General features: G+C 33.3%; 1 protein-coding gene and 1 long non-coding RNA gene across 5 annotated transcripts in view; one reads left to right on the top strand and one right to left on the bottom strand.

The window, feature by feature from the left end:
- Nucleotides 1-13,619, bottom strand: part of ARB2A (ARB2 cotranscriptional regulator A) — a 337,934-nt gene that overhangs the window by 159,937 nt on the left and 164,378 nt on the right. For all 4 annotated transcript variants that reach the window (XM_084882686.1, XM_084882684.1, XM_084882687.1 and 1 more), the window contains one exon: nt 3,089-3,208. In XM_084882686.1, coding sequence (XP_084738812.1) covers nt 3,089-3,208 — 120 coding nt within the window. The remainder of the gene's footprint in view (nt 1-3,088; nt 3,209-13,619) is intronic.
- Nucleotides 1-13,619, top strand: part of LOC311622019 — a 1,104,806-nt gene that overhangs the window by 5,071 nt on the left and 1,086,116 nt on the right. The window lies entirely within an intron of this gene.

Raw genomic sequence — 13,619 nt, forward strand, 5'->3', positions numbered from 1 at the left:
AACATTGGTTTTGAAAATAAATATTGTAACTATAATGTATTCTTCAGGAGAAATTCAATACTTTAAGGCATAATAAAATAATAAATTATGTTCTCAGTTTTCAAGAAGAGTAATTAGCAAAATATGAAAGATCTGAAATATTTTTCTGCTCTAAATTTAGAAGTAATTTATTTTCAGATATATATTAGCAATACATTTAATTTTAAACTATAATTATAAACAATTTAAATTTTGTAAGCCTCAGGATACATTTTAGAATAAGTCCTAACTGGTACTTGCTTTTCAAATAGTAAGCACTCTAAATAATTGCATATATTATTGAAGCTGTACTATCTACACAATTTACATTCAAAATACATTTTCTTAAAACCCATGACCTAAACAAAAAGAATGTAAATTTACATGAGGATGGTAGAAAAACAATCTTTATACATTCAAACATGATGTTACAACTTATGACTATTCCATGAGTGTGTGTGTGTGTGTGTGTGTTTGTGTGTGTTTTGTTTTTTTTTTTAACTGGAGTACACCTTTATGACACTTTTAAAAAGTCTAACTTTATTGAAATCCAAAGGACTTAATATCTGATATGTATAACACATTATTGAGACAGAGATCTAAACTATAATTCAAGGTGTTCAAAATTTACTATCTTATAAAGTTAATATTAACATTTTAAATCTATGTAAAATAATTCTAGATATTACACTTATGTTAAAAAAAATCCTGAGTGAATATTTCAACATTTTAAACATCATGACTTTTCTCTTAAGAATATTGGGGAAAATGGGTAATATTATTCAGCTTTAAGCAAAATAAAGGCCTGAAAAATATTTCAATGTCTTTTTATTGTTTCCGTTTCAACATTGAATTTTAAAATTCCTTTTGAAATTAAGTAGAAACATAATAGCTTTATATATTAATCAACTTTTGTCAAAATTTATGTAAAACTAATCAGTGCACAATATTATGTTTTTTAGAGGAATCCATATCATTAGGCCAATAACCACTTTTTCTTTAGTTGTCACCACTAAATCCATAACATACCCCCATCTAAGTTATTTCACAAAAAGTTGCAAGTACATGAAGTTGAGGTAATTGTCATTAATGTTTAAAAACCTAAACAAGGTATATTCCATTAAATAGACTTCTCAGGCCTGGTGTTGCCTGACAGATATGTGATGTGCCACTGGTTATATTATATTCCTCCTCCCATGCATGCACCTCCTGCTGAGACAGCAGACTACAGAAGCTGACCCTACTGAGACCATCTTGTCTCTCTGACAAAGCTCCTTTTTAACTTCTTACTTACTGGTTACTTCCTGTGATGGAGAAAAACTTTAGCTCAGCTTGTGATAATTTCACAGGCCCTGAGGACCCTGACCCTAAATAGCCTCAAGGTCAGAAGTCAAGTCTTGTTCTGAAACATCTGTGTGCTTTATATTAAAGTGGAACAAAAGTAGAGAAATATTCACCAGTGTGTGACAAGAAGGACGGGCAAAATACGAGTGACGCACTGGTCATCTGTTACTCTGGCATCTTAAGTTTATTTTAAAAACTGTCCAAAACTTAGTTAAATTCCAAATATGATGTACTGAAGATTTTTTATAATATTAAAGTAAAAGAGAAAGAAAGAGAAAGAGAGAGAGAGAGAGAGAGAGAGAGAGAGAGAGAGAGAGAGAGAGAAGTCTTACAGGCTTTCAGCCATATTTTATTACTCTGTCAATGAAATCAATGAAATATCATGATTTAAATCATTTAATGGTGTGCAAAGAAAACACAAGCTACATATATGAAAACTTTTGTGTGTGTGTGTGTGTGTGTGTGTGTGTGTGTGTGTGTAGGTTTAAAAGAAAACATTCACATTTTAAAAAGTCACCTTAACAGTTTATTAGCTATCTTAATATTTCCAATATATATTAAAATAAATTCAACAGAGATAAAAGTACTTGAAGTCACTTCTAAAAAGTAAAATCAACTGAAGAAATAAACAATTTAATTCATTTCCTGATCTCAAGAGAGCATGAGCATTTGAAAATTTTACAATAGATCAGCAAAACTATTCTCTGGTGTCATTACCAGTTATATCTAAATCATGTGGGTAAGCAATAAAGTGTGGGGAAGTTAAAAAGCCATGGAAATATTTCTAATTTCTATGAAAAGAGAAATACATAGCAAAGTTTAGAAACATAAAAATTAAGATAATGCTGTGCCTGTGTTCAATGTCCACTTGAGGCTACTAGATTTAAAATTATCAAATGGACTTTAATCAAATTAATCACTTTATTGTAGCACTAGTATCTTCCTGTGATGTAAGGGGTTATGGGCATAGAGGCACAAATGCTTCAGCAGTGTATTTTTAATAATAATTATATCTCATTAATCATTCACATTGCAGATAATACAGACAAAATTCAGAAACCTTAATCATTTTTTCTATCATGTACATATAATCTTAACTCAAACAATCAAGCTTATTTTGAAATGCAAATATTTTTGCAGCCAAATAATAAGTTCCATGTAGAAACAGAATAATGGCTATAATTACGTAGATTCTAACCAAGTGCTAATTTGTAGAGATAAATCAGGTAAAGGTTATCAAAATATCAACCAATGGATACAGACAATAGGGTGCTGAAGGCCTGGAGGGAAGGGGATCAATGGGAGAAAAATGGAGACATGTATAATACTTTCAACAATAAAGAATTATTTAAAAATTAAAAATATTCTCAAATATTCAAAGGATCTCTTAAAAATGTTAACAATTTACAGATATATATGATATACACATAAGATAGGAAACATAGATATTATAAAATGTATAGAGACTGGGGTTACAATGTAGAAGTTAAAAAGTTATAATTAGATAAGGAACAGGCAAAAAACTTTTTGATTAGTATTTTAAAGTTCTGCCAAATCAAAATAAATAAGTATAGTCTTTTTAAACAGAATAAAATTATTTACTCAAAAGACAGTATTTTCATCCATGACAAAGTGATTTAATGTAATTATGCCAACAAAAAGGGAATGGAGGGGATAAACCTATAGGAAGTTTGGGGATTAAAACTAGAGTTAAACATGCACTTACCAGTTCAACAAAAGCAAGTCCTCCATAGCTGTGAGCAACAAAAAATACATTCTCAGCCACCGACTGGGCTATGAAATGGTCCCATACATAAATGGCATGTTCTTCAGGAGAGCCATTTTCCTATAAAAAACAAAGATCATATATGAAATACTGTATCTAATTACTATCAGAGTCATCAAAAATTAAATTATGTGCTTGCTTATATAGCATAAGAAATAAGATGGTTAAGGATTATTCAAAATAATAATACAAAAGGACTACTTTGAAAATTCAAATTAGAGAATAAATTAGTATTATACTACTACTAAAATATTACTAAACTTAACTGCTACTATAATCTTTTGAAACAAAATATTAAAATAAGCACATTGTTGAGGGAATAGTGCATTCTACGTATATCTAAGATATTAAAATATATCTAAGGATATTCATTGAATAGCAGAATAGTATAGTAGTCTTATGATAAAACTGTAACACTAAAAAATTCAGGTATAATTCTATATGTGTATCTGAAAATATTTATATTAAATTATTTGAACTATAAATTTTTTTAAAATATATTTTTTTTATTGATTTTGGACAGAGAGAAAGGGAGAGAGATAGAGAGTTAGAAACATCGATGAGAGAGAGTCATCGATCAGCTGCCTCTTGCACACCCCCTACTGGGGATATGCCCGCAACCAAGGTACATGCCCTTGACGGGAATCGAACCTGGGACCCTTCAGTCCCCAAGCCGACGCTCAAATCCATTGAGCCAAACCAGTCTCGGCTGAACTATAAATTTTTAAGTGTCTCTGTAAGCTGAAAATAAGCAGAAATCAGCAACAAATATTTTCTATTTATATCATTTAAAATATACATTGAAAAAGAGATTTTTCATACAATTATTTTTCTAGAACTAGGAAAAGTCTAAACATATAAATCCAAAACCTTTCACATTTCCCTAAATTGTTAAACCTTAAAACATGTATGTATGTTGCTTTAATTCTAAAAGTTTTATAATAATTTCATTTTCTTGTGTTTATTTCTATAACTGACACATATTGTAGTAAAACCTGGATAAAGTGAAAAAGAAAAAGAAAAAGAAAAAACCTGAAGAGCTAAATAATACTGATTAGAAAACAAACTGTTAAAAACTAAACATCATGAAAATATTTTGTACAAATATTTCCTGGAAGCTTTCACACCAAAAGATTAATTCCCTAAGAAGGTCCATATAAATGGTTTCACTTGCCACCTAAAAGCTGTTGTTCCCTAATATCTATCTCTGCCCTAAATTTCTCTCCAGAGCTGTAGACCAAGTCATTTCCTTCTGGATGACCCAAAGATAATTCAAACTCAACCAATTCAACACTATGCTAAGAACATTCTCTGTGAGCCTATGTCACTGTTTTTTGCTCCCCACCTCCAGCTGAATTCTGAGAATCGTATTTTATTTCTCTCTCCCTCAAACTCCACATATAATCAATCATTAAAATGCTGTTGATTCTGTCCCCAATTGTCTCTAAATCCATTCACTTCTTGCCATTCTCATTTCCCCTGGCTTAGTTCAAGCCCTATCATTTTACACGCTGATGTTGGCAATGGTCTCCAGCCCACTTTCCCTGCTTCTAGAATTGGCCATTTAAATGCTCCTCTGCCTAGTTCTGTAGTGAGGACAACTTTTCAAAAATACAATATGATCATGTTGCCACATTACTCACTTCCTGCTTAGAGCCCTTCAAAATTCCCTCATTGCCCTGAGAATTAAATTCGAACTCAGTAAACATGGCATTAAGACCTTTCATGATCTGGCTTCTACCTTGAACTCTGTCTTTTATTATTGCCCTGCAAAACACAATGCTCCCAAAGACACCCATTTCCCACCAAGAGAGACAACCGAGAACATTCGCTGCGTTCCAACTACAGGAAACAACTGGCAGTAACCTATCTGCGCCATACTTTTCTTGCCTCTGGACTATTTCCTTTGTTTCCAAAGTGACGCCTGTGCCATGCCCTCACTTCACTCACTCCCTTCACCTACTAACTCCGACTTATCTTCTGAACTCAAATGAGACATCACATTCTATCAAAAGTCTCCCCAAGAAGAGGTAATGTCCCACAATTTGTGGATGCCCCCCTTATTGCACTGAATGATTTCTATTGCTAATCACTTGCTAGATTAGCAAATTCTTGAGACCAAGAGCTATGTCTTGTTCATTAAATATTAGGGTAATAAATGAATAATGAAAAAATATTTATCTTCAGGATGATTATTTACAACCTTGTAGACATATACAGAAATACAAATTGTATTGGGAGAACAGGTCTAAATTCAGACAATCCAGACAAAACCCAGATACCTGGTATTCATAATTTTATCTCACAATGAAAGAAATGTATAGAAAATATAGTCAATAATATTGTGGTAACTATGTGTGGTGACAGGTGGGTACTGGAAATATCGGGGAGGGTGGAGACAATTTGTGAAGTATTTGTTGTACACCTGAAACAATACAAAATAATAAACAAAACAATAAAATAGTTAACTATAATTGAAAAATAAAAAATGCCAAAAATCCTATTTCCAATACCACCACCACCACCCCCATAAAAAGAGAAATAAATGTAAAAACAAAACAGATAGAATTTCTACATGCTATGGCTGGCAGAACTAACTCTTTAAAACCTGTGATGGTAATAAATATTCTTTTACGTGTTCACAGAATAAAGACATATATAGAAGAATAGATTACTCTGTTCCCATGATACTCTGTGCTGGAAGTGGGTGTTTAAGGACAAGAAGAAGCAAGCCATGATCCTGCTCTTTAATATGTTTGCAATTTCATGAAGGTGTTACATAAAGACATAAGGGGCAGTAGTATGTGAGAGTATTACATTCTCTACTCATGACACCAAGTTCAATGGACACATTATAAATCCATATGATCTGACCTCACCGAGGTTCTCCTGGCTTTCTTCTCACAATCACCAATTCTTCTTTGAGAACATACCTGTCCCATCCTTTCCATTCCCACCTCAGTTCGGGTCCTCTTACAATAGATTCTTAGTAGTTTCATTTCTTCTAGTCTTTCCCTTTAATCCTGTCTTTCTAGCCTTTCTTCTCACTATTTCCTGAGACGGTATATAGGCTCCAGGGAAATGTGGTTTACACATTAACAGTCTGAAAATGATAGACAAAACTCTATCATGGAACGTAGACTGACTGGGATCTCACAGGTAATGCAGCTCAGATAAGATAAAACCTAAAGGCAGAGAGCACTTCCAAGGCAGCATGTTCCATAATCCAAATATATAAAGCGATAAAGACTATAAATGCTACTGGGGTGGCAGCAGAGTGAATGGAAAGGAAGGGATGGAATGAGTCATTGCAACAGAAGAAGTAGCAAAACTTGGTGACTCACAGGATATGAGGGAAACTGTCAACCAGGCCCAAATGACCTATCTCTGACTAACGGAGAGCTAAGAACAAACAGTTCTTTCCACTGTTCACATATAAAAACTACTGTTTTCAGAGATCAGTATTATAGCTGATTCTTTTCTATACTCTAGGGAGACAACATCTGTTTAATAATGGCCTGTCAGCAGTAGCAAAAGGAAACCTTAAGTATTCATGTGCCCTAAGTACTTAAATATGTTCAGCACCACTCTAAGATCATTACATTATTCATTAGTTTTAGGTTTTAAAAGCAAATTTTCTAAAAAGTGAAAACCGATTGAAAAAAAAAAGTCTATAATATCCATTTATGGGGTCACCTATAAGTGTAAGTAAAAAATTTGGGTCACACTTGACAGTAACTGACCCTGCAAAATACAGGGCAGAAATGACAGGTTGCCTTTAGGGCAACAACTTTGGTGAGAGCCTCCCAGTAGTTCCAGTAGCAGCCCACACGGACTTCCAGGATTTATGCCCTTTGGCCATGGGGGGCTAGCTCAGTAATGAGGGAACCAGACTCACCTTGGGCAGACGCATGAGTTATGCTGACTTAAAAGTCTTACACCCCACAAAAGCCAATGCCTCTTGCAACAACTCCATAGGCATGGCTTCCCGGGTTCCTGCCTATGTGGAACATGACCAATTATAAGAATTACTACCCCCAGGGAAGACCAAAGCTATAGCATGTATAGCCCATATCTCTTCTAAACAATGTTGCCTACCAACCACCCACAGTGGATGGTGTAGTATGTTTCCCAGAACTCCTGTTAGTTATATGGCACTCATTTCCTGAGCTGTGGGAGGATTGGCCCTGATTAGCTCTAACTGAGGCACTGACTGGGAGCTGTTCTCACCCAAAGAAAGTTAAATTGCCTAAATTAACAGTCCCACTTCTGAGGCAATTTATATCCAGTGACTGTTGGTGATGATGTGGATCTATAAGAGCCCTATCTCTTACCTCAAGGCAAGACATCTCTAAAGAGCCATCCCAGATGCAGAGATTGGCATAGATTTGAATGAGGCCTTTGTGGTGACTGTATGGCAGGGCAGTTCAGATCCTCCTTCGAAATTCCTTCCCCCCCCACTCCCTTACAAGTGAGGATCCCTAGAAAACTCCCCAATGAACTTCCTGCATGCAACTTCAAAATCTGTTACCTGGGAAACCCAATTTAAGACACTATCTTATCAGGTTGCCAAGGACAGAGGTAGAAAGTTAACTGAAGGACAGATTCTCATCTGACAGATGGAGAAAGAATTTTGCCAACCTTTGACACACATCTTACAAGAAACATACAGAAAGTATTTACATCTATTTGCATGTATTATCATGCCTATTTAAAACCACTGAAAAATATTGTTGGCTTACATTTACCTGTCAGCTCTACTATTAGTGATGGTAGGTTACATTTATTCCTCTACTATTTCATTGGTTCTTCTCTAGCCTGCTTTTTCTTTAATTTGCCAAGTCACTTCTCCTCCCTTCTAGAATATAAGGTTTTAAAACCAGATTTGAAGTTAAATACTCTTTCGAATTCAAACTATAAATACGAGGCATTTTACAGGCATTTAATAAATGACTAACGATGCCAGGTCTACTGGTAGGGATACTATTGACAAAATATGAAGTGAGTTTCAAAAACCAAGACAAAGAAGTATTTAAACTCCAGTTAGGAATCTAGCTTCTAGTAATCTGAAATGTGGCAATGATAGATGCTCAAAGATGTTCATCACTGTCTCACTTATAAAAGCAAAAATCTGGATAAAGTTTAAATTCCAGTAATGCAGGAATAAATTTTTAAGTAAATTATAATTCATCTGCCTACAGAAATATTATATAGGTATTCAATGAGCTTACAAAGTAAGACACGCAGTTCATCTAATTTTATATATGGTAAAATTCACTAAGTGGAAAGGCTTGAAAAAAACTAGAGGTCAAAAATATTAAAAACAGCTGAGCTGCCTATGGATTGTGGGATTATAAATATATTTTCTAATTTTAGCTTCTTTACATTTTTCTCAACTCTCCAAAATTCTACAAACTTCATGGTTTTTATAATAAAACAAGTAAACAAAAACTCAAATCCTACTGAATGGTTAGTGTTGGCTTCTTAGGGAGAATCAGCATCTGAGCAGCATCTGCACCTTCATGTACCAAATTCTAGTATCTGGTCGGAACCCACCGCACATTTCCAAGCAGCATACCAAAAGGGTTGCTTCAGATAGGTTTAATTACCAGTAAGACTTGCTAGCTAAAAGTCTGATAATAACTGAATAAACAGAAAAGTAAAAAAAAAAAAAAAAAAGTAGAAGAGCACAGAGTGCGTCATAGCCCGAGAAACCTGTTACTGAGCCATGTCAGAGCAGTACTGCGGTTAAAGCCCAGCAACTGACAAGAACAGTAGTGATCCCGAATCATCAAAGGAAAGTTAATGATGCTATGTGAATTACATTTTTTTAATTAATTAGTTTTATTCAAAAAAAATTTTAAAAAGATGATAACGAACATAAACCTTAGTTATAAAAAACCTGGCTTCTATTATGTGACTATTTGCCCAGGCTTTCACAAAATGATGGCTTTTTACTATTCACAGTGTTTAAGAGAGCCAGATCCCCACATTTTTAAGATGTAACACATTCTGCCAAATATTTACTGCCTCTGACAACAGTTAAGCACAATAACGGTAGCACAGGAATTAATATACGTGGAGTGGTATTTAATATATATTTCTGACATACTCCATTACTAAAATCAGTTTTATAAATGAGGTGATGCTATTCCAAGGTAAATTTGTGTCATTCCAACCCACAGCCCACATTGTGTCCACATCATTATTTATTTATAAACCATAATCCAGCAGGTGTATATTACCAGCAGTGTATTTTGAGACTAAACAGATTTCAACATGAAAGACTTTCTAATATGCCTCAATTACAGAAATGCAAACATACTAAATCTATTCTACAGGTTCTCCATGAATTTCACATTAGAGTTCATTTTGTATTGAGGAGCTTCAAGCTGGATGATTTTAGAATATGCAAATGTACAAAGTGCATGAAAAGAAAATACGTAAATCCATTAATTAGGCTTTGCTGGTGGCAGAATGCATAGGATATTTAAACTGAGGAATTCAGCTGTATTTAGAGTACAGGTTGAATTTCCTAATGTACTCTTGCCATCATTAATCGTTAAATGCCAAATAGAATTGATGCAGTAACCAAAGCCTTATCAACTATGCCAGATTCTACTACTGAGGCATTGCAAGGTCTGCATTTATGATGGACTACCTGAGCTGATAACACATGGAATTATCTAAACAACATTTGCATATTTGCGTAATTATTTTCTAAGGTTAATTAGCTCCTGTAAAGCATTCTGCCCTTTGAGACTGCTTACAGTGACAGGTTCACATATTTTCTGAACCAATGCCAAATCTGACAGATTTTCCTTTGGCTTACCTGTTGCTACAAAGTTCTAAAATAAGTGTATTCCTATAATACATGCTTTAAATTTATAACTGATTTTCGGCAAGGTAAAATAAAAATGTAATGGTTGTAAAAATGACCAATTTTAAAAATTAAACTTCACGATTATTTTATTTTACTTCATATAATTCATTCTGTAGTTACACTGGTAAGCATTATCTGCTAAGAAAACATCTTTATGAATAAGAAAAATCGATTATTTTTTGCTTTATCACATACCTATGTCAATAATTTCAATTGTCTCATATATGTCACACATACACACCTCACCCCACCCCCACCCTAGCTTCTTTAGTTCAACTACTGAAAATATCATCTGAAGAAACACTAACATAAATATTTACCTTCTATGATAAAATTTATAAATAAAAGTTGTTTCATTTAAAAAGCTAAGACTTTTTATAAAGTAAAACATAGCTCGATAAAATCCAAATGGAAGGCAGATATCCAAGGAAGATGAATTCATGAGGATGCAAAAATGTAAGTTACCATCTTGCAACCATAGGTATAAGATGGAATAAAATTTATATTTTTAAGAACTGGCCAGTAGGGTACCCTTCCCGAAGAAATAAAACACAAATACCATATGGCCCTAATTCACAAAGACACACAGAAGGGAATTTATCCTTCAGCTTTAAGCTTTTAGATTATTCTGCGATTTAAAAGGCTTTTGTACATGAACAAAACAGACATTAGTATAAAAAAACATTCATAGTTGTGGTTAAAATATACTTTATAATGTTACATGAGTTGTAATGTAGTTTTAATCCAGTAAAATAATTTGGTTTAAAATTTTCTTTTTGACATATTTGAAATGTGCTATCTTTTACAAAGTGTGAGCATTAGTGTTTAATGATGATGAGAGGATCGGGAGTATATATGAGTGCATAAAATCTGATGTTATAGCATACATATAATGAAAACATCTTAAAAAATAAAGAACTGTATTTGGTCTCTAAATATGAAATTGAACCATGTGAAATTACCCATATTAGACATTTTTTATCTTAACATGGCAATTTCATAAGATTCAACTTAAACATAATGAAAATAGACAAATGAATCTATAAGCTGTAGGTAGCTTGAAACTATAAAATTTCCCTATCTTTTAGGTATCAAAATATTATTGGCAGCTGTCATTGTGATGATAGATTCAAGGCTACATTACTTGTCAATATGGCTATATTAATAAATTATAAATTATTATGAACAGAACCCATTCATAATGAATATAACAGACATAGGATCAGTATTCAGAACCATCTTATCTAATAAAAGAGTAATATGCAAACTGACCATACCTCTGCTACACCAACCAGCCACGCTCACCAGCCAATCAGAGTGACTATGCAAATTAACCCTAACCAAGATAGCTGCAGCCACAGAGAACAGGCCGGAGGTTTGGGTCAAGATATGGTCAAAGATCCTGCCCCTATGTGGACACAAAGAGCAGGAAACATTGGTTATGCTTACACAGAAGGAAGGATATTAAATATGTTTTAACAAGGCAGTTTAAAGTAATTAGGATTACAGAGATGGAAGCTGACCACCTAGATTTGAATACTGGCTTTGCCATATACTAGCGATTTTCGTAAGTTTGTAAATTATTCTTTGCCTGTTCATCTGAACATATGTTGACACTGGGTCATCAAGAAAAGTGTAAATTATTTTTAGTATGTTCTATCTACAAAAGTGAGGTATATTTTATAAAAATTTACAGAGGAGGAAGGGAGGCAACCTTCAGGGAAGCAGATATTTCCTGAGGGTTTTGAGGAGCTTAAAATTTTGTGTAGCAGGACAATTATTGTTAGATATCAGTAAATCAAATGTAAATGCTTATGACTTGATATCTCTGCTTTGTAAAACACATGGTAACCAGATGGAAAGATTATTTACTTACAATTGTCATAGACAATATTATCTTTCCTCTCTCTCTCTCTCTCTCTCTCTCTCTCTCTCTCTCTCTCTCTCTCTCTCTCACACACACACACACACACACACACACACACACACACACACACTAGAAGACGTAAGTCCATATCTAGACAGTGTCACTGAATGAGCTTTATGGTTTTGAGTGGTAACTAACCTATTGGATATTCATGTTCCTCATGTATACATGGAAAAGTTAACCTGGAATACTCTAAAATTATATATATATTTTCTCATAAAATAGAGCAAAAATGTTGAGAACAAGAGAATCTGAGTTGCTATCCTACAGGGGGTTGAACTGAGGAAAAATAAGAAGCCCAGCAAACAGCACATAATAGATGTTTAATTTCTGTCAGGATATACTACAAAGATGTAACTGAGTTATTTATATACTTGTTATAATTATTTACTTTGTCATAAACCAACTTCTGAAAACACCTTAAATATACTAACAAACTTATAATAGTTTAAAAGTATTATAACAGTATCTCTATGTATTGTAATAAGACCTAATTCATTCCAATAAATGTGGATATTCTAAATTTGTGAAAAATGATGACAAGGTAGCACTTCTAGAATTCCTTTATTAGAGGTCAATTTCATTTTATGTTTTAAATCTAGACATTAAGTTTTGGCTTTCAACTGATATTTTTAAACTATTGTTATTACAGATTTGAATTAGAAATGATTTCACTTCAATCAGACAGATTCCCAGGAATAGGATCAGTGGTTGAGAGGCTTATGTATTTTTAATTTTATGTTAATAGACTGCTGTCTTACATTCCTATCATGCTGTGTGAGAGCAACCTTTTCTTTACATCTGGCCAACAACAGGTATTGTAGTCCCTTCAAATTGTTGTTAATTAATAGTTGTAAATATAAGTACTTTTGATATGCGTTTCCTTATTGATTGAGATGTTAAGAAATTACAAAAAACAGGGCTTAGTACAATATGCCTTTTTCATGAAGTTTTGTTTTTCTGTGTAGAAGTAAATTTATTGAATTAGTTTAACTTAAAATACCAAACACCTTTTAACTTGTCCCAACTAGTGTAAAGTATCTATTTTTAGAATGTTTCTATCCTAAGAAATACATTTTGCATAATGCAAACCTAGATATCTCAGCATCAAAACAATCAAACTGAAAATTGTTGTATTTTATCAGCAGTTCTCATTTTAAAACAAAGGCAAATATTTTCTTTATTGCATCACAAACCTAAATGCAGAGAACAAATTTACCATGATATTGTTAATATTTCCTATGTACAGCAAACAATTGTAATTTATAAGCAAAATAGAAGAAAAAATAAGAAAAAGTCATACTTATTTTTACATATTGAAAATGCTGCATACCCTAAAATATAAAATTCTTAATATAAAAATAAGGGCAGGGATGATTTTTATTATTAATTATTACAGTAATAACAGTGCTAGCATCTATCAAGGGGCTACTACTTAGCTGCCCCTGATAAAGCCCTTAACATGTATCCTCAGAATAACACTATGAGGGAGGTACTATTACGGTTCCCTCTGCATTGATAAGGCACAGAGAGGTTCAGTACTTTAAGTTCAAACAGCGAATAAGTGCAATTCCAGATTAGAGCACAGGAAGTTTGAATTGTGAATTCTTACTTATAACTTGTGAGTTACCCTAACTCTCCCTCTGATCTTCTATTCTCCA

The sequence above is a fragment of the Pipistrellus hanaki genome (genome assembly GCF_964339955.1).
Source record: "Pipistrellus hanaki genome assembly, chromosome: 4".
NCBI lineage: Eukaryota > Metazoa > Chordata > Mammalia > Chiroptera > Vespertilionidae > Pipistrellus > Pipistrellus hanaki.